The 19,682-nt window shown below is 34.3% G+C and overlaps 1 protein-coding gene across 1 annotated transcript in view; it reads left to right on the top strand.

Annotated features, from left to right (window-relative positions):
- mRpS22 (mitochondrial ribosomal protein S22) overlaps nt 1-19,682 on the top strand; it is a 114,338-nt gene that overhangs the window by 88,994 nt on the left and 5,662 nt on the right. Inside the window, exon 7 of the mRNA XM_090412860.1 lies at nt 12,116-12,215. Coding sequence (XP_090268986.1) covers nt 12,116-12,215 — 100 coding nt within the window. The remainder of the gene's footprint in view (nt 1-12,115; nt 12,216-19,682) is intronic.

Below are 19,682 nucleotides of genomic sequence, written 5' to 3'. Positions count from 1 at the left end.
ATAAGGTGTGCCTTATGGGCAACTCGTAGTAAAGGTGGAGCAAGCTCCAGACCTCTTTCCTTAGTATTTCCCATAAATGCAAAGCACATCTTGCAGAGATCAGCAACCTTTTTAATATGAAGAGCACAATATAAAATTTGAAAATTACGGAGGGCTCATGATACAGGCATTTTTTCTCTCATTTCAGACTTAGAAATTCTATGATTAGTTGTTTTTAAGAAAAATGGGATTTCAAATTTTAACATTAATATATTATAATATTATTATAATCATCATCATCAAATTCCTGCCATGTACCCTCAAGGGGTGTACAGGATATGATAGTACTACATGAAAAAATTACACCATTATTAACTTCCTATCTACAATTTTCCTCCAAATCAGTCTGTTACTTGTCAAGACTCCATTATCAGATCTTATATTTCTATTGTCTAAGGCACTTTGTTCTGTATCAATCCACCTATATCTTGGTCTTCCTCTGGGTCGTTTTCCTACCAACCTGGCAGAGAACACTTGTTTTGCTAATCTTTTCTCTCCCATTCTATTTGAGTGACCATACCACCTGAGATTAGCTCTGCTAACGCATTCCTGGATGCTGACAATGTCAAGTTCTTTCCTAATATCCTCGTTTTTAATATGCTATTGCCATTGATGCCATCTGTTCATGCCTATTATCTTTCTCAGGACTCTCATATCTGCAGTCTCTAGTCTTTGGTCAAGTGTTTTACTTCTGACCCAGCTCTCAGATCCATAAGTTAAAACCAGTTTGAACACTGTCTTGTATACAGCTAATTTAGTGTTCCGATTTCTCTCTTATTCCATATGAATTTATTCAATTGACTTCCAACCAATACCAGCTTTGCTGATTCTGTTGTCTGTTTCTATATTTAATTTACCATCTTCAGTAAAAATCGTGCCTAAGTAGCTAAAATGTTTTACTTGTTCCACAGGTTCTCCATTCACAATACAGTTGACATTTTCAATGATTCTGCCTATTTTCATTGTCTTTGTCTTTTTATTGCTGACCTTCATACCATATCTATTACAACAGCTATTCAATTTAATCAGAGAATGTTGCAGACTTCCAGCGGATTTATTTAGAAGTATAACATCATCCGCATAAAGCAAAGAGCTGACATTAACATCTCCAAATTTGATATCATGTTTAATACCACTTTCTTTCATAATGTGATCCATATAGATAATGAATAACAGAGGGGATAATGTACATCCTTGTCTCACCCCAGATTTAACATTAAACCATCTTGTCATACTTCCTTCAATTCTAACTGCTGACTTTCAACTCAAATAAAGACTAAGTATTGCTTGATATAATGCCCCATTGATACCGTATAACTGCAGCATATTGAATAGCTTCTCTCTTGGCACCTTGTCATATGCCTTTTCCAAATCGACAAAACTTAAATACATATCTTTGTTATATTCGGATGCTTTCTCGACTATTTGTCGTAAAGTGACGATCTGATCCTGACAGCCTCTATTTGGCCTGAATCCAGCTTGTTCTTCACCAAGGTTTTCTTCCACAATTCTCAACCGTTTCTCATATACTTGCAAAATCTCACGAGGAACTCTCAGTAGGGAAATACCTCTGTAATTCTCATATTCAGTTTTCCCTTTTTATATATGGGTACTATGAGAGCTCTACTCCAGTTATCGGGAATTTGTCCCTCTGAACTATGTAGTACAGCTGCTGTAAGACTTTTATACCACCATACTTTAATATTTCTGATCGAATATCATCTACAATGGCTTTTTCTACTTCAAGTATGGATATGTATTCCTGACTGTATGCCTGTTGAGTGTTTTATACCACTGTGCTATCATTGCTTGTTTCATTTAGCAATTTTTCGAAGTAATTACTCCATATTTCAAGGATATCTTTTTTCCCGTTTTCATGTCACCTTTATCATCCCTAACTCCTTTTACGGCACTCTTTTCTCCATTTCTAAGCTTCTTCAACAACCTCCAGAATATCTTCTGGAGGTTGTTGAAGACCACCTTCTTGATATTTATTTTCTATGTTCTTGCCAAAGTCCTCCCATGACTTTTGTTTAGCTAGTTTTACACACTGTTTAGCTTTCTTACATTTGTCTCTGTATTCTCTAAGAGCACAAGCTGACTTATTTGTCAGGAACTTTTGATATGCTTTCTTCTTTTCTTTCACTGCCTCTTTAACTTCCCGTGTCCACCGTGGAGTTCTGATTTTTCTATCCTTGCAAACAACCTCACCAACATGCCTGGCTGAATCAATCAGTGTTTTCTTCATGGCTTGCCACTGATTCTCCAAGGTTTGGTTCCTGTTCTCAAACTCTTTCATTTTTTCTTCAATAATCTTTGTATTTTAGTCTACAGTTCACATCTGAGAGCTGCTCAACTTTTATTTGCTTTAAAACTTTCTTACATGTTATTATTTTCAATATGAAATTCAATTTTATCCTGCTCAATACTAAATAGTGATCACTTCCAATTTCAAATCCTGTGTACACTGTCGTGTCCTGCACCATGGAGAAAACATCACTATCAACAATAACATAGTCAACGAGACTTTTCTTATTCCTTGCCTCTTCTCTCCATGTGAATTTGTGCACATTTTTATGTTGGAACATAATGTTAGTAATAATGTACATGTCCTGAGCAGAAATCCAACAGGTATTTGCCATTATTATTAGCTTTGCTCTTTTTTCCAAATTTTCCCAAAATATTTTTGTATGTCTGACAATCACTTCCTACTCTGCTATTTAGATCCCCAACAAGGACCAACTTTTCCTTTTTCATTGTGTCAGATGCTTTCTCTAAAGCCTCAAAAAATGTCTCCATTTCTACCTTAGTAGAACCTTCTGTTAGACCATAGGCACAAATAAGTCTAATTGTCCAATTTCCCGTTTTGATATTTGCCCACATCACTCTACTTGAGACTGCCTGCCATTCAAGATTAGCCTCGTGTTTAGTGTAGAATACTATGGCCATTCTTCTTCTTTTCCTTGATTGTCATTGCCTGAATATAACATTTTGTATTTATTGCTCAGAAAGATCTCTCCAGTTTTTATCTTTTTTGTTCAGTCACCCCTATTATTTTGATCTGGTTCTTATCTAATTTCTCAGCTAGCTCCATTTCTTTGTCATTAAGGCTTCTTATATTGATAGTACCGATCTTTAACTCTGCTGATGTTGAGTTGGGGTGTTTTTTCAGATTTTTTCCAGTAGCTGACTTTTTGCTGTTCGCTCTGGTTTCCTAGCAAAAAGAACGGGGGCCTAGTTTAACCCGGCGACACCCCAGCCGAAATGAAATTTTGTCATGTTGTACCATCGTTTTGTATTTTGGTTTAAGCCAATAAGAATATAATTTGGTCGGCTAAATCCCAAATTGCCAACCCATCCTCGTTCGTTCAGTATCCAATAGATACCCAACAGGGTGCACCACGAGAAGGTGAGGATTGGACATTAGGTCAGAAGCCCTGGTCGGTTCTCCGCATTCCTTTAAAGGCTGTGTGGAGGTCTCCTCTCAATTATACAGCTTAAATTTATTCAAACTTCCTACCATACCAGCTTTACTAATTCTGTTGTCTATTTCATCATCATCATGCATAGGCCTAGCATGGCCGGTTCAGGCCTTAGAAGTAATCGTTTAAGAGGAGTCCTGGTTTTCTTTTTCCTAATGGCTTGTACTTTAAGACTTGTTTTGGTAATCTTTGTTTTCATTCTTTGAACGTGTTCCATCCATTTATGTTTATATTTTTTAATTTTTTTCTATTACTTGTTCTTGGTTTAATTCATTCATAATTTCTTCGTTTCTTTTGTGATCAAATAGGGTATAATTTTCAGTTTTTCTCAAACTTCATTTCTGCTGTTGTTAATCTTTGTTTGTCTTTTTGTTTTATTGTCCAGATTTCGCTTCCATACATTAAGACTGGTAGGGCTAATGTATTGTATACTTTTAGTCTGGTTTGTTTTTGAACTAGGTTTGGTTTAAATATAAAGTTAATTACACCTGTTATTTTTAAATATTTTGCAATTTTTACGTTTATATCTTTTTCATTTTCATATGTGATCATACATCCTAGGTAGTTAAATGAATTCACCTGTTCTAAGATCTTGTTATCTATTACTATTTTAGTTCTTGCTGGATCTTGTCCTTTAAAGGCCATAGTTTTTGATTTTTCTGTTGATATTATCATACCATAATCTTTGACTATCTCATTTAGATCTAAAATAGATTTCTGTAAGTTATCTTCAGAATTTGTAATTATTATTTGGTCGTTGGCAAAATGGAGAGTGTTTAAGTTCACTGTAGGAGAAAGTTTAATTCCTTGATGTAAATTTTTATTCCATTTTATTATTATTTCATTTAAGTAAATATTAAAAAGCGTTGCTGAGAGGGGACATCCCTGTCGGACCCCTTGGTTTATCTCTCTCGTATATGATAGCTCGTGATTTAATCTTATTTGTATTAGATTATTTTCATATATACTTGTGATAGCTTTTAGGATATTATTTAGTATTTGTCTTTCTTTTAATACGTTAAATAATGTTTCTTTTAACTTTGTCAAATGCTTTTTCAAAGTCAATATATGCAATATGTGTTTCTAAATTGTATTCTCTTCTTTTCTCTATTATTAATTTTATGCAAAAGGCTAGGTCTATCCATCCGTGTTCATATCATACCGTAAAATCTATTACAACATGTCTGACGAGCACATAAGCCTATCCACATGGGTCTATACATGATCATCTTTATAAATCCATTCTGTACTTCTAAAATAAAGTTTTGGAATATTTCATTAGTTTGCTATTTAAGATTCTGCTATATATTTTGTAACAGAAATTTAGTATACTGATACTCTATAGTTTTTAGCGTTCATCTCTATTACCTTTTTTAAAGATAAGAATCACAATTGCTTTTTTTTTTCCATGCTACTGGGGGGGGGGGGAATACCAGTTGAGTAAATTTTATTTAAAAATAATAAGTTTTTCTTTGAATCTTGTTCTTGCATATTTATATAGTTCTGAATCTAGCTTATCTTCTCCAGGTGATTTTCCATTTCTTGTTTCTCTCGGGCTGATTTCTAATTCTTCTTTAGTTATTTCCTTTTCATTTTCGTTAATTGTTTGCCAGTTGTCTTTTTTAGAAATTCTTCTAATTTCATTTCAGTGTTTAATTTTATATTTTCTTTGGTATCTGCATTTAAATGTTTCAAAATCTTACATACAGTGGGTCTTATTTTATATAAATCATGTTCTATATTAGAAACATATTTGTTCCATGATTCTCTGTCTTTTTCTGACTTCTCTTTTAGCTATGGCTGTTATTCTTTTATATTTTATTTTCTTCTAATCTTTTACTGCTTAACCGTTTGTGATAGGCTTCTTCTTTTTTTTTTTTTGATCATTTCTTTGATTGTATCATCCCAGATCTTCAGTTTTTTTCCTTTTATTGAATTTTTTGGTCTTTTCTAAGCTTTCATTTGCTGCTGCATTTAGTATCGTTTTTATATTAAGCCATTTTGTTTTATTTTATCTAGATATTGGTTAATAGCTGAAAAATTTTATTTGTTCTATAGGTTCACCATTCAGGACACAGTTGATTATTTTCAATGTTTCTGCTTATTTTCATTATCTTTGTCTTTTTATTGCTGATTTTCATACCAAATTTATTACTACAGTTATAATAATTGCTAAATTGGAATTTTGCAGACTTGTACTGGATTTATTCAGAAGTATAACATCACCTGCATAAAGTAAAGTGCTAAGATTAACATCGCCAGTTTTGATATGAGATTTAATACCACTTTCCTTCATAATGTGATCCATATAAATAATGAATAACAGTGGAGATAATGTGCATCCTTGTCACACACCTAATTTTACCTCAAACCATCTTCCTGTATCTCCTTCAAGTCTAACTGCTGATTTACAGCTTAATTGCTTGATATAATGTCCCATTTACACCATATAAATGCAGCGTTTTGAAGAACTTTCCTCTTGGCACCTTGTTATGCCTTTTCCAGATCATCAAAACTTAATACAGATAGTTGTTATATTCCCAAGATTTCTCAACTATTGTTGAGAAATCTTGGGAATTTATTGTCTTAAAGTAAAAATCTGATCCTGACAACCTCTTTGGCCTGAATCCAGCTAGTTCTTAACCAAGCTTCCCTTCCACAATTTTTCTTAGCTGTTTCTCAGGTATACTAGCATAAATCTTATCAGGAACACTTAGTAGTAAAATCTCTGTAATTCTTGCATTCATTTTGATTTCTTTCTTTACAAATGGATACTACGAGAGCTCTGTTCCACTCATATGGAATTTGACCCTCTGACCTTCTGAATTATGCAATGCAGCCACTGTAAAACTTTTATACCTCCATATTTGACCATTTATGGCTGAATTTCATCTACTCCATCTGCCTTTCCACATTTAAGGTTTTTGATGACTTTTTCTACTTTAAGTATCGATATGTACTCCTGACTGCATTCCTGTTGGGAGTTTTCTACCATCATGCTGACACTGCTTGCTTCAGTTTTGCAGTCTTTCCAAGTAATTACTCCAGACATATAGAATATCTTTATCTTCAGTTTTCATGTTGCCTTTCTCATCTCTAATTCGTTTTACTAAGTTTTTTTTCAATAGCTTCCAGAATATATGCCACCTTCCTGATATTTATTTTCTATGTTCTTATCAAAGCATGACTTTTGTTTAGCTAATTTTACACAGTGCTTCACTTTCTTACATTTTTCCCTGTATTCTCTAAGTGCACAAGCTGACTTACTTGTCAGGAACTTTCAATATGCTTTCTTCTTTTCCTTTACTGTCTCTTTAATTTCCTGAGTCCAACCTCATCACCTGCCTCTCTGGCCAAATCAATCATTGTTTTCTTCAAGATTTTTCATTGAATCTGTAAGGTTGTTCCTGTTTTCAAACTCTTCCAGTTTTTCTTCAATGATGTTTGTGTATTTCATCTACAAGTTCACCTTTGAAAGCTGCTCAACCTTGATTCATTTTAAAACTTTCTTACACACTCTTCTTTTCAATATGAGATTAAATTTTATCCTACTCAAAACTAAATAGTCACTCCCTATTTCAAGTCCTCTGTGTCCTCAACCAGTGGAAAAACATCATTATCAATTATAACATATTTAGTGAGACTTTTCTTATTTCTTGCATCTTTTCTCCATGTGAATTTGTGTGCATTTTTATGTTGGAACATGGTATAAGTAATAACTAATCCATGTCCTGAACAGAAATCCAGTAGGCATTTACCATTATTATTAGCTTTGTGCTTTTCTCCAGATTTTCTTAAAACATTTCCTACTCTGCTGTTTAGATCTCCAACAAAGACCAACTTGACTTTTTCATTGAGACAGCTGCCTTCTCTAATACCTCCAAAAATTATTTCTCCATTTCCCCTTGGTAGAACCTTCTGTGAGACCATAAGCACAAATAAGTCAATATCAAATTCTCCATTCTGATATCTGCCCACATCACTCTACTTGATATTGTCTGCCATTCAAGATTATGTTTCATATTTAGTATTGCATGCTGTGACTACTCTCTCTATAAAGATGTTTGAAATCCAGTAAAATATTAGCAACTTAATAAATAATACATGGGATGCTTAAGGGTCAAAGCTGTATAATTGAGAGGAGACCTCCACACAGCCTTTAAAGGAATGCGGAGAACCGACCAGGGCTTCTGACGTAATGTTCAATCCTCACCTTCTCATGGTGCACCCTGTTGGGTATCTACTTTGATACTGAACGAACGAGGATGGGCTGGCAATTTGGGATTTAGCCAACCAAATTGTATTCTTATTGGTTAAACCAAAATAAAAATGACGGTACAACGTAACAAAATTTCATGCCGGCTGGGACGTCGCCCAGTTAAACAAGGCCCCGTTGTTTTCGCCAGGGAACCAGGGCGAACAGCGAAAAGTCAGCTACTGGAACAAATCTGAAAACAAACCCCAACTCAACATCACCTGAGTTAAAGATCGGTACTATCAACGTAAGAAGCCTGAATGGCAGAGAAATGGAGCTAGCTGAGGAATTAGATAAATACCAAATTGACATAATAGGGGTGACTGAAACAAAAAAGACCAAACTGGTAAGATCTTTCTGAGCAATAAATACAAAATGTTATATTCAGGCAATGACAATCAAGGAAAAGAAGGAGTAGCCATAGTATTCAATACAAAATACGAGGCTAATCTTCTTGAATGGCAGTCAGTCTCAAGTAGAGTAATGTGGGCAAATATGAGAATGGGGAACTGGACAATGAGACTTATTTGTGCCTATGGTCCCACAGACGGTTCTACCAAGGTAGAAGTGGAGGAATTTTTTGAGGCTTTAGAAAAAGCAACTGACACAATGAAAAAGGAAAAGTTGGTCCTTGTTGGGGATCTAAATAGCAGAGTAGGAAATGATTGTCAAACATACAAAAATATTTTGGGAAAATTTGGAGAAAAGAGCAAAGCTAATAATAATGGCAAATATCTGTTGGATTTCTGCTCAGGACATGCACTGGTTATTACTAACATCATGTTCCAACATAAAAATGTGCACAAATTCACATGGAGAGAAGAAGCAAGGAATAAGAAAAGTCTCATTGACTATGTTATTGTTGATAGTTATGTTTTCTTCCTGGTGCAGGACACCAGAGTGTACAGAGGATTTGAAATTGGAAGTGATCACTATTTAGTCTTGAGCAGGATAAAATTGAATTTCATATTGAAAAGAATAACATGTAAGAAAGTTTTAAAGCGAATAAAAGTTGAGCAGCTCTCAGATGTGAACTGTAGACTAAAATACAGAAATATTATTGAAAAGAAAATGAAAGTTTGAGAACAGGAATCAAACCTTGGAGATTCAGTGGCAAACTCTGAAGAAAACATTGATTGATTCTGCCAGAGAGGCATGTGGTGAGGTTGTGTGCAAGGATAAAAAAATCAGAACTCCCTGGTGGACACAGGAAGTTAAAGAGGCAGTGAAGGAAAAGAAGAAAGCATATCAAAAGTTCCTGGCAAATAAGTCAGCTTTGTCTCTTACAGAATACAGAGACAAATGTAAGAAAGCTAAACAGTGTGTAAAACTAGCTAAACAAAAGTCATGGGAGGACTTTGGCAAGAATATAGAAAATAAATATCAAGAAGGTGGCAAAATATTCTGGAGGTTGTTGAAGAAGCTTAGGAATGGAAGAAAGAGTGCTGTAAAAGGAGTTAGAGATGATAAAGGTTACATGAAAACAGGAGAAAAAGATATCCTTGAAGTATGGAGTAATTACTTTGAAAAACTGCTAAATGAAACAAGCAGTGATGACAGCACAGTGATAAAAAAACACTGACCAGGCATGCAGTCAGGAATACATATCCATACTTGAAGTAGAAAAAGCCATCAAAGGCTTGAAATGTGGAAAGGCAGCAGAAGTAGATGATATTCGACCAGAAATGCTGAAGTATGGTGGTATAAAAGTCTTACAGTGGCTGCACTGCATAGTTCAGAAAGCCTGGACAGAGGGACGAATTCCTGATGATTGGAGTAGAGCTCTCATAGTACCCATATACAAAAAGGGAAATAAAACTGAATGTGAGAATTACAGAGGTATTTCCCTACTGAGTGTTCCTGGCAAGATCTATGCAAGTATACTTGAGAAAGAATTGTGGAAGAAAAGCTTGGTGAAGAACAAGCTGGATTCAGGCCAAATAGAGACTGTCGGGATCTTCACTTTACGACAATTAGTCAAGAAAGCACCCGAATATAACAAAGATCTGTATTTAAGTTTTGTCAATTTGGAAAAGGCATATGACAAGGTGCCAAGAGAGAAGCTATTCAATACTCTACAGTTATATGGTGTCAATGGGGCATTATATCAAGTAATACTTAGTCTTTATTTGAGTTGTAAGTCAGCAGTTAGAATTGAAGGAAGTACAGGAAGATGGTTTAATGTTAAATCTGGTGTGAAACAAGGATGTACATTATCCCCTCTGTTATTCATTATCTATATGGATCACATTATGAAGGAAAGTGGTATTAAACCTGATATCAAAATTGGAGATGTTAATGTCAGCTCTTTGCTTTATGCGGATGATGTTATACTTCTAAATAAATCCGCTACAAGTCTGCAAGATTCTCTGACTAAATTGAATAGCTGTTGTAATAGATATAGTATGAAGGTCAGCAATAAAAAGACAAAGACAATGAAAATAGGCAGAATCATTGAAAATGTCAAATGCGTTGTGAATGTGGAACCTGTGGAACAAGTAAAACATTTCAGCTACTTAGGCACGATTTTTACTTAAAATGGTAAATTAAATATAGAAATAGACAACAGAATCAGCAAAGCTGGTATGGTTGGAAGTCAATTGAATAAATTCATATGGAGTAAGAGAGAAATTAGTCGGAACACTAAATTAGCTGTATACAAGGCAGTGTTCAAACGGGTTTTAACTTATGGATCTGAGAGCTGGGTCAGAAGTAAAACACTTGACCAAAGACTAGAGACCGCAGATATGAGAATTCTGAGAAAAATTATAGGCGTGAACAAATGGCATCAATGGCATTATCATATTAAAAACGAGGATATTAGGAAAGAACTTGACATTGTCAGCATCCAGGAATGCGTTAGCAGAGCTAATCTCAGGTGGTATGGTCACTTAAATAGAATGGGAGAGGAAAGATTTGCAAAACAAGTGTTCTGTGCCAGGTTGGCAGGAAAACGACCCAGAGGAAGACCAAGATATAGGTGGATTGATATGGTACAAAGTGCCTTAGGCGATTGAAATGTAAGATCTGATAATGTTGGAGTCTTGACAAGTAACAGACTGATTTGGAGGAAAATTGTACATAGGAAGTTAGTAATGATGTAATTTTTTCATGTAGTACTTTCATATCCTGTACACCCCTTGAGGGTACATGGCAGGAATTTGATGATGATGATAAATAATACATTCATATAACTAGTTTCTTTAGTGTTGTTTGCACCATGGTATACTAAATACAAATAATCAAACTGATCCATACTAAGCTTTTATTAGAAAGTGTACAGCTAGCATCTGTAGTTAACTTTATTATTTTAATAATATGAAATTTTTAATAATTATGCATTATTGTTAACTCTTGCTTGCTCACTGTAGCAAAGTACTCATTATAACAAACTTTTTCTGTGGTCTCTGAGTTTGTCAAGGTAAGAATTGACTGTTATAACTAAAACATTTGTTAGGTTTTTTTTAATGTCATTCTCAACCATGAAAGTTTTAAAACTAATTCAGTGACATACTGGGTTGATGTCATTAGTTACTTTTTAAGTAACTGTTTTTGACATTTCTGTGCAAAAAAGATTGGAAATCAGTATTGGTGGTTTGGATGGCTAGAGATAAACCTGGCACCCAGCTCTAGTGATTGTAACATGATCATTTTTGTGCTACTTCATCTTGTATAATACTACTATAGTGCTTACTGGAGTCAATGACGAAAATCATCTCATCTTCCCTTTAAGGTATTAGGATCATGGCTTTATGTTATATACAATTAAATTGGCTTCATATAAATCTAATTAATGTCGTGATTGGGCAGTTAATCCTCCCTGCATAAGCTGCTATGTCTGAGTGTTATTCTGCTGCTAGTTTTGCATAATGAAAAACCCGATTTCCTATCACTGTCATACAAGACTGGCTAATGCATCCTCAGTTGAAGGTCTTATAAAGCTTCTTTTAAACAGGCTTCAAATTCAGGCCTTTAAACTAAAAAGCATCATACCGCTAACTAATCTCTAAATTTTTGCAGACAACCATAATAAAGTTTCACACAGCAAAATTCGAACCTGCAATCTTTTGGTGACAATGAAAGCATTAACTTCTTAGTCACAAAAGCAAGCAGAGGAAAAGTGCATTTTTTTTTTTTTTAAATCATAATCTCTGGTTCCTGTATCTGGCTTTCAGTTTTGAGGGGACCATATGTTATGTGATTTAGTGTAACTGAATTTCTTTGTCTGAATTTTTCTGCAGAGTAATAAATTCATCCTTATTGCCATGCTTAGTTTTAGTAGTGTCTGTTAATTTATGCTGTACATTATTATTGTATGACTAGGTATTCAATTTTACAGAATTCTTGATGGAGCTAATTTAGTATCATTATATCATATTATCCATCCAGACTGCAAATCTGTACATATTGAGACATCTGACAACATTTCTAAAATAAAGGTAAGAATCTGTTTTTATGAATCGATTAATAATAACAATTTCTAGTTGTGCTTATATCAAGTATTTGTAAATAACTTCAGGATTTGTTAATATTCTTTGCTTTGCAAATGAGCAGTACTTAGTTTAATTACCCAACTGACCAGAAATTTGTATCATATGCAGCAGCCTATTATAGATCAAATATATCACCATGAAGATTTTTGCTTGTGCATGTAACTGAAACTTGTGTTTTTTTTTTTGTGAATCTTACCTGCAAAAGCCTGTAAACCTATAGTATATTTCATGTCAAGGATTAGATAATCCAGAAATATGGAACTTTTTCAAGCCATTTCTGGCTTCTAGTAAGCAAGATAGTGGTTTCACATCAGGAGGTGAAATTCATCTACTAGGCTAATTTGAAATATATTTATTTCAGAATGATTTTAAATCATGAAACGGACAAACAGAACTTTAAACACACATGCATACATGCACGCACGCACTTATTGATACCATAAAACTAATGTTCCATGGTATGAAATTGTCTTCACTATTGCAACTAAATCACTCCCAAAATAGTACAAGACTACTAATAACTCTTATAATTAAATTCAGAAAACTATTTTTATATCACATTTAGTTTACAATTTAGTGTCTGTTATCCTCACATATAAGTAAGTGCAATTTGTAGCAGTGCTTAGTAGTCACTTTGTCTCTGTATGAACATTTTTGTTGAAATTTGATATTTATTATTAGACCTCTAGGGAGTCAAGGTTTCATCAATGGAGGCAAAACATCACTCACATCAGCTGTCATACTTTCTCTTATAAATTCATTCACAGATGCACTCGCTACTTCAAAAAGCAAACTGTTCCACTTGCTCATGGTTTTGGGAGAGAAAAATCTAGCCCTCCCCCACTTTAACTACACAAACTTACCTTATCTTCCAGAGATGTCCTCTCCCCACCTTCTATATAATGAAAAATTTTATCAGCCAATACTCTGTAATGCTTTCTCAAAAGTTTATAGACCTCTATTATATCACCCCTTTCTCCTGTGTAATAGTGTCTGCAGCCCATATTACTCACAATCTATCCTCATAATCTATGTTCCATAATCCTGATATCATCTTTGTAACTCTTCTTTTGCACTCTTCCCAAAGCTTCTTTATCCGCTCTGAACCAATGAGACCAAATCTATGCACAGTAGTCCAGGTGCAGTGGTATCAAGGCCTTGTAAACAGGCAAAATGACTTCCATATCTTTACGTGTCACTGTTCATTTCAACATCACAATTATCCTCTGGGCTTCAAATTCCTTTCCACTGTAACCCCAAGATCTGTAGCCTTATCAATTACTCCAAGCACAGTCCCATCAATATAATATGCAGTTGGATATCTCGTCATGCCAGAGTGCATAACTTTACACTTACTAGCATCGAAATAGCAATTAGCTTTGCCCACACTTCCACCATATTAGTATATGGTGGAATTGTATATTAGTAGCATCTTTGATTGCTTTGCCCATCTTTACATCATGGACAAACAATTGAAGATTTACTGTCAGGCCCATTCCAACATCATTGATATATATACACTAGTGTCCAAAAACTAAGGATGAACTGCATTTTACCTTATATGAAAAAATTTTCATGACTACAGCCAAATGTGGACATAAATTTATTGCCAGCATACTAATAAATTATATTATACAAGTTGCAATATGTTTTAGGCAAAAGATACAAATTTCCTAAGGATGCAGTTAAGGAATTAATGTAGTGCTTACAGAGAACTATGCAGAGAGAGATTTTAATATGGAATATGTCCATTTCAAACTGTGATGCAGCTCTCACAACACTGTACCATGCTTAGCACCAAGTGATTCAGCAGTTTTTTAGGCAAACTGGCCCACTCCTCCTTCAGAGTAAGAATAAGGCCTAATTTGTTTTCTGGAGGAGAATTTTGAGCAGAAATGCATCTCCCTATTGCATCCAAAACATGTTGATCTGAGAAGTGTGCTGGCCACTTGACTTGATTAATATCCTTGGTCTCCAGAAGTATCTCCACTGCCCATGTACAATGTGGTATGTCATTGTCATCCATAAAAATGAATTCTTTGCCTTCAGTATCATGAAACAATCAAACATGACGTTGAAGAACTTCGTTGCAATATCATTCGCCAGTCATAGTCCCTTTTTCCAGCACTTGTAGCTCTGTGTGTGTGTGTCCCTTAAGCATAATACCTTCCCACACCATGATCTATATATGTGGAGAGTTTTCAGTATTGAGACCTCATTATAATATAAATAAGGAGTTTAATAAAAATAAGCAATTAAAACTTGACAAGTTTCGTACATCATCACGGGTAGTGATACCTAAAAGTTTTATATAGCATAGCTCTCTGTAAGCACTGTATATTAATTCCTTAACTGCATCCTTAGGAAATTTGTATCTTTTGCCTAAAACGTATTGCAAATGCCTATTAACAATTAATTACACATATTAAATGTTTTTGATAACTTTACAACTGTTAAATATAATTGAACAAGATTTGTATTCTGGTAAAGAGTATATTAACCCATTGATGTCTTGTCCAATTTTTATGGATACAACACTACTGAAAATATGCTCTAAGATGAGCTGTGGATAAAGGGATGCAGACTACAGGCGTTCGGGTGTATAGGCCTTCTTGCAAGTTGTGATGCATTGATTTTGTTTTGCTGTTATAACTAAAAATCTGTCTACATGCTCGATAGTAGAGCAAGGGTGACCTCTTAGCAAAAACGTCTTGAATACATTCCCATTGAGCATTAATTTGAAACACTGCCTAGAGCCTGGATACAATGCTATGTGAGATTCTAATCTCTCTGGCAATATCAGTAATTCTGCCACCTTATAAGACTATAAGGCCTCCAAGTTTGCAACTTTATTCCTTCAAACACAGTTCGCTTAGTGAAGCCTTTTATCCTGTTGAGTGCTACATGAGATCCCTTTGCATATAATTCAAAATCATCAGTTATACAAATTGCCACGAGCTGATTCATCTAAATTTGTGGTTGTAATCTTCAGAAATAGTGTTTATCCTTAGGTTTTGGACACCAGTGTAGATTAAACAACAATGATCCAAAGATTGATTTCTGGGGCACACCACTGGTCACCTTAAATCTGGTAGATTCACACCCTCCATATACCACTTTCTGATAGCTATCCATCAGTCATCTACTTATCCTAGTGAATAGTTTATATTCCAATCCCATATTCTCCAGTTTATGCAACATCTTTTCATGTGGTATCCTATCAAATGCCTTAGCAAAGTTGAACAGTATCATAGTACATCCATTCCCTTTATCCAACCCAGCAATAACATTTATTATAAAATATGAGCAAATTACTTATACATGACCATAGTAAAACCATGCTTTTCCTTGCAAAGTTATAGCTTTGTTGTTCACCCATTTCTGTGAGTTCTAAAAATATTTTCAATCACTCCAGATACCAATAAGTTGATTGTTAGACACATCAGTCTTTGCACTACTCTTGTACAATGGGATTATCATATATTCTTTCCATTCCTGTGAGATATTTCCTGAACTAAGACTCAAATTATATAAATATGTCAATGGGCCTATCCACTTTGGTTGAACATTCCTTTAGTTTATGTGCTGATATCCCATCTATTTGTATTGCTGAATTCTTATCTAGGTTATCCAACAACTCTATATGTGAGATCTCTACCAAAAATTTTATCAAGTAATTTCATTTTGGTTTAAATCATTCTATTTTTAGTACCTCTATGCAGTATAGTCAGTCACTAAGACCTTATTGTAGATTACTGTTGAACGTACAATAATGCTATAGCATTAAGCAATCATTGTAGGCCATAAATAGATTGGATATGTTTAATAAATCATAAGTTTTTTGTTTATTTGTTTGTTTGTCAGGTGTTTAAGGAGTCACTCAAGAATCAAAGCTAGGTAACTGTGAAGAGATTTCCTGCATAGCCTGTAAAGAATGTTGAGGATTGACCAGATCTGATCCAGTGTTTAATCCTCTCATGAAGCATCCAGTTATTCAGTATCCATCTGGATACTGCATGAACAAGGATGGACTAGCAGTTTGTGACTTAACCAGCCAAACTATACCATCATTTTTGTTTATGGTTAAACCACAAACAAACAAACTGATGATACAAAAATACGATAAATGTCTAATGTCATGTCTACTGAGTATCTCTCAGTTAAACAAGACCTTGCCTCACTTTTTTTCATCAGAGAACCAGGATAAACAACAAATTCCAGTAAATGTCATCTACTGGAATAAATCCAACTGGAGCAGAAATGAAGGAGAACAATCAACGTAAAAAGTATCGATGGAAAAGAAGTGGAATTAGCAGAAGAATTAGTGAAGTACTGTGTCAAAATAATTGTCACTTAGAAAAAAATCTAAAAATGGGTGAGACACTTATAATAACTATAAGATGTTATCATATTTTAGCAACAGTAATCCAAAATGAGGATGAGTAGCTATAGCTCAATGTTAAATGCAAAGATGAACTTGAATGGCAGTTGCATGTAGAATGATATGGGAAATTATACATTGAAACTTCTTTTGTGCCACTAATGGTCTTAGCAGGTCTAAGAAGGGAAGAAATAAGACAGTTTTTTGTGACATTAAGAAAGGGCAGCTGACATAAAAGGAAAAGCTGGTTCTTCTTAGATATCTAAACGGCAGGGTAAGAACTGAATCTAAGACATATAGTAATGTTTGATTTGAGGAAAATATGGAATAAAAAACAAAGCTAATAATAATGGTAAGTACCTGTTGCATTGATGTTCAGAAGACAGACTAGTCATTACTAATATCATGTTCCAACATAAAAAAGATATGTATCGTTTCACATGAAAAGACGCACAAGAAATAAATCTTATTGACTTTTGTTACTGGTGATGGTGTTAAACTGTCCTCAGACTGGTTCAGTGAAACAAGATAATTACAGGGGGATTTGAAATAGGAAATGATCATTTTAGGTTTCAGCTAGTAAAAATGAATATCATATTGAAAAGCAAAATATGTTCTACATGTATAAAAGTCTTAAAAACAATCAAAGTCAAGCAGCTTTTGGAAGTGAATTATATACAAATATTATTACAGAAAAAAAATGAAATGGAGGGTTTGAAAACAAGACCAAACCCTAGAGACCTAGTGCTAAAATCTGAACAAAATGTTGATTGTTTCAGCCAGATCATGTAGTCGAAGATGTTTGTAAGGATAGAAAAGTCAGAAATTTCAGGAGAGGGCTTGAAGCTAAAGAGACAATTCTTGAAAGAAGAAGAAATAATATCAAAAGCTCCTGGAAGTCAGAAAGTGCTCTCAAAGAATATAGAGTAAATGTAAAAATTTTAGCAAAGTCAATGCACAAAAGTAATGGGAAGACTAGTAAAAATACATGAGGATCATTTAAAACCTCTGCATACATGGCCAGTGAAATGATAATAGTTATTATCATTCCACTTTTAATGTCTGGCTTACAACTAACCTTCGTGTCAGTTATGAGCCAGACTCTCAGTAGAAGCACTGTGTGCTTATTTTTGTTTTATACTCTTGTTCACAAAATAAGATTCAAAATGGAGAGTGAATCTTACTCGGGTTGGATATAATGCAGTAATCAGAGTATGTACATTAAAATTGTAAATCTAGGTAAATCCAACTGAGATGCACACTGCTTTAAGCAAATGGTACAGCAGACAAGTGCTATGTCATGATAAGCTTCTCACTTTTGTGAGGGTTAAACAACCATTAAAGATGATCTCAAGTAACAGATCATCACAAATCGATGGCACAATTGCAAATAAAATTATAAATGAAGCAAGCATCTCAATCACATCTGCTTTCCGAATTCTGACTGAAATTTCAAGAGGAGAAATTTACTGCCAAAGAAGGTCTCACATCAGCTGACAGAAGACTAGAAGTGGATTGCAATGGGATTATAGAACTGTGGCATTGTTAAAACTTAAGGTGAATGGTTTTTGATCAGAACTGTTTGCCATACAAGATTTTGAATTAGAACTGGCAAGTCAGTTCTCAATATCCAGTCTTTCTTGTCTAACAAAATGTTGGTGTGTTAAGTTAATGATGATATAGGCTTATGATGAGTTGAATCAAGCAACAGAGTACCTAAAGGGGTGTACCTGACAGCAGCATATTACAGAAACTTCCTGCAAGAATTTTGTGCCCAAAATTTGCAGCAGAAGACTAGCATGTTTGTGGTGAGAAAGTTTTCATATGACTTGAGAGGATTTGTTTCATGAACTAGCTGATCTTAATGGAAAATCATGGATAGAAAGTGCCCTCTCCTACCAATACAGCTATCCAGAGCTGATTACTAAATTGAAAGAATCATTTCATAGGAAATGTTTCAACTACCATAAGAGTGTTATGCTGAAGTGTGACTTATCAAACATCAATAAAGGAGATCTGATGATAGAAATACAAAACTTACCCAGTTGTGCAGCATTCAGAAAGAAAGTTATATTTGAAGATCTGTAACTATATTTTGTTAAATAACTGTTTGATTTAACAACAGTATGGTGTACAGAAATGGCCCACATAAAAATAGTATGAAGCTTGAAATGTCTACGAAGGTTATTAAAAATAGAGATATATATAGTAGATGATATTAAACCAGAAATGTTCAAATAAGGAGGTATAAACAAGTTTTATAATGGTTAGAGTGCATAATTCATAAGGTCGGATTCAAGATGCTTAGAGGGTTTAGGCCAAATGGGCGCGGTCAGGATCAGCATCATTTTTGTAGATATGGAAACTGCATATGATAAGGTATTGAGTGAAAAGCTTTTCAAAATGCTACGGTTAATTGGTATAAATGGAACATTATACAGATGGGAAAAAAAAAGAAGAAATGGTATTGAAGCTGTTCAACTCGGCTTATTATACAGATAAGATTATAAATAAATCTAGTACAGGCATTCATAAATAACCAGCGTAAAAAAAATTGGCAATAATTTGACAAAAAAACTATGAAAATTGACAGGAACAATACATAACCTATATAAAAAAATAAATAAAATATTTCAGCTGTTTAGGTTTAATTTTTAATGGACATGGCCAACCAAATTAAATTTTGAAATAGATAACAGAATAAGCAAAATTAGTGTGCTCAGGAACAGTTGAATTTACTGTGAGAATTTAAGCAGGAATCAGAGGAGAATAATGATATTAGGAGGTCATCATTAATCTTTGAGTGAGGTTACAATTATACCTTGTGGATGTGAGGAGGAAATAGAAAGAGAGAAAATCATGGAAGGGTATCAGTTGCATCTAATGCCTATGGCAAAGGATAAAGTTTGGCTGCCATTTTGCAAAAGATAGTCAAATCTTATCAAGTTTGTTCCAGAGAGCAGAGGTAGATGGAATAAAAGAGGAAGAGGAGAAGCAGGTCAGTTGCATTTTCAGTTAAACTATAAAGGATG

This window comes from Typopeltis vanoorti, chromosome 2 (genome assembly GCF_054136105.1).
Source record: "Typopeltis vanoorti isolate ZY-2024b chromosome 2, IOZ_Tvanoo_1.0, whole genome shotgun sequence".
Classification (NCBI taxonomy): domain Eukaryota; kingdom Metazoa; phylum Arthropoda; class Arachnida; order Uropygi; family Thelyphonidae; genus Typopeltis; species Typopeltis vanoorti.
This window is presented reverse-complemented; position numbering and strand designations above follow the sequence as displayed.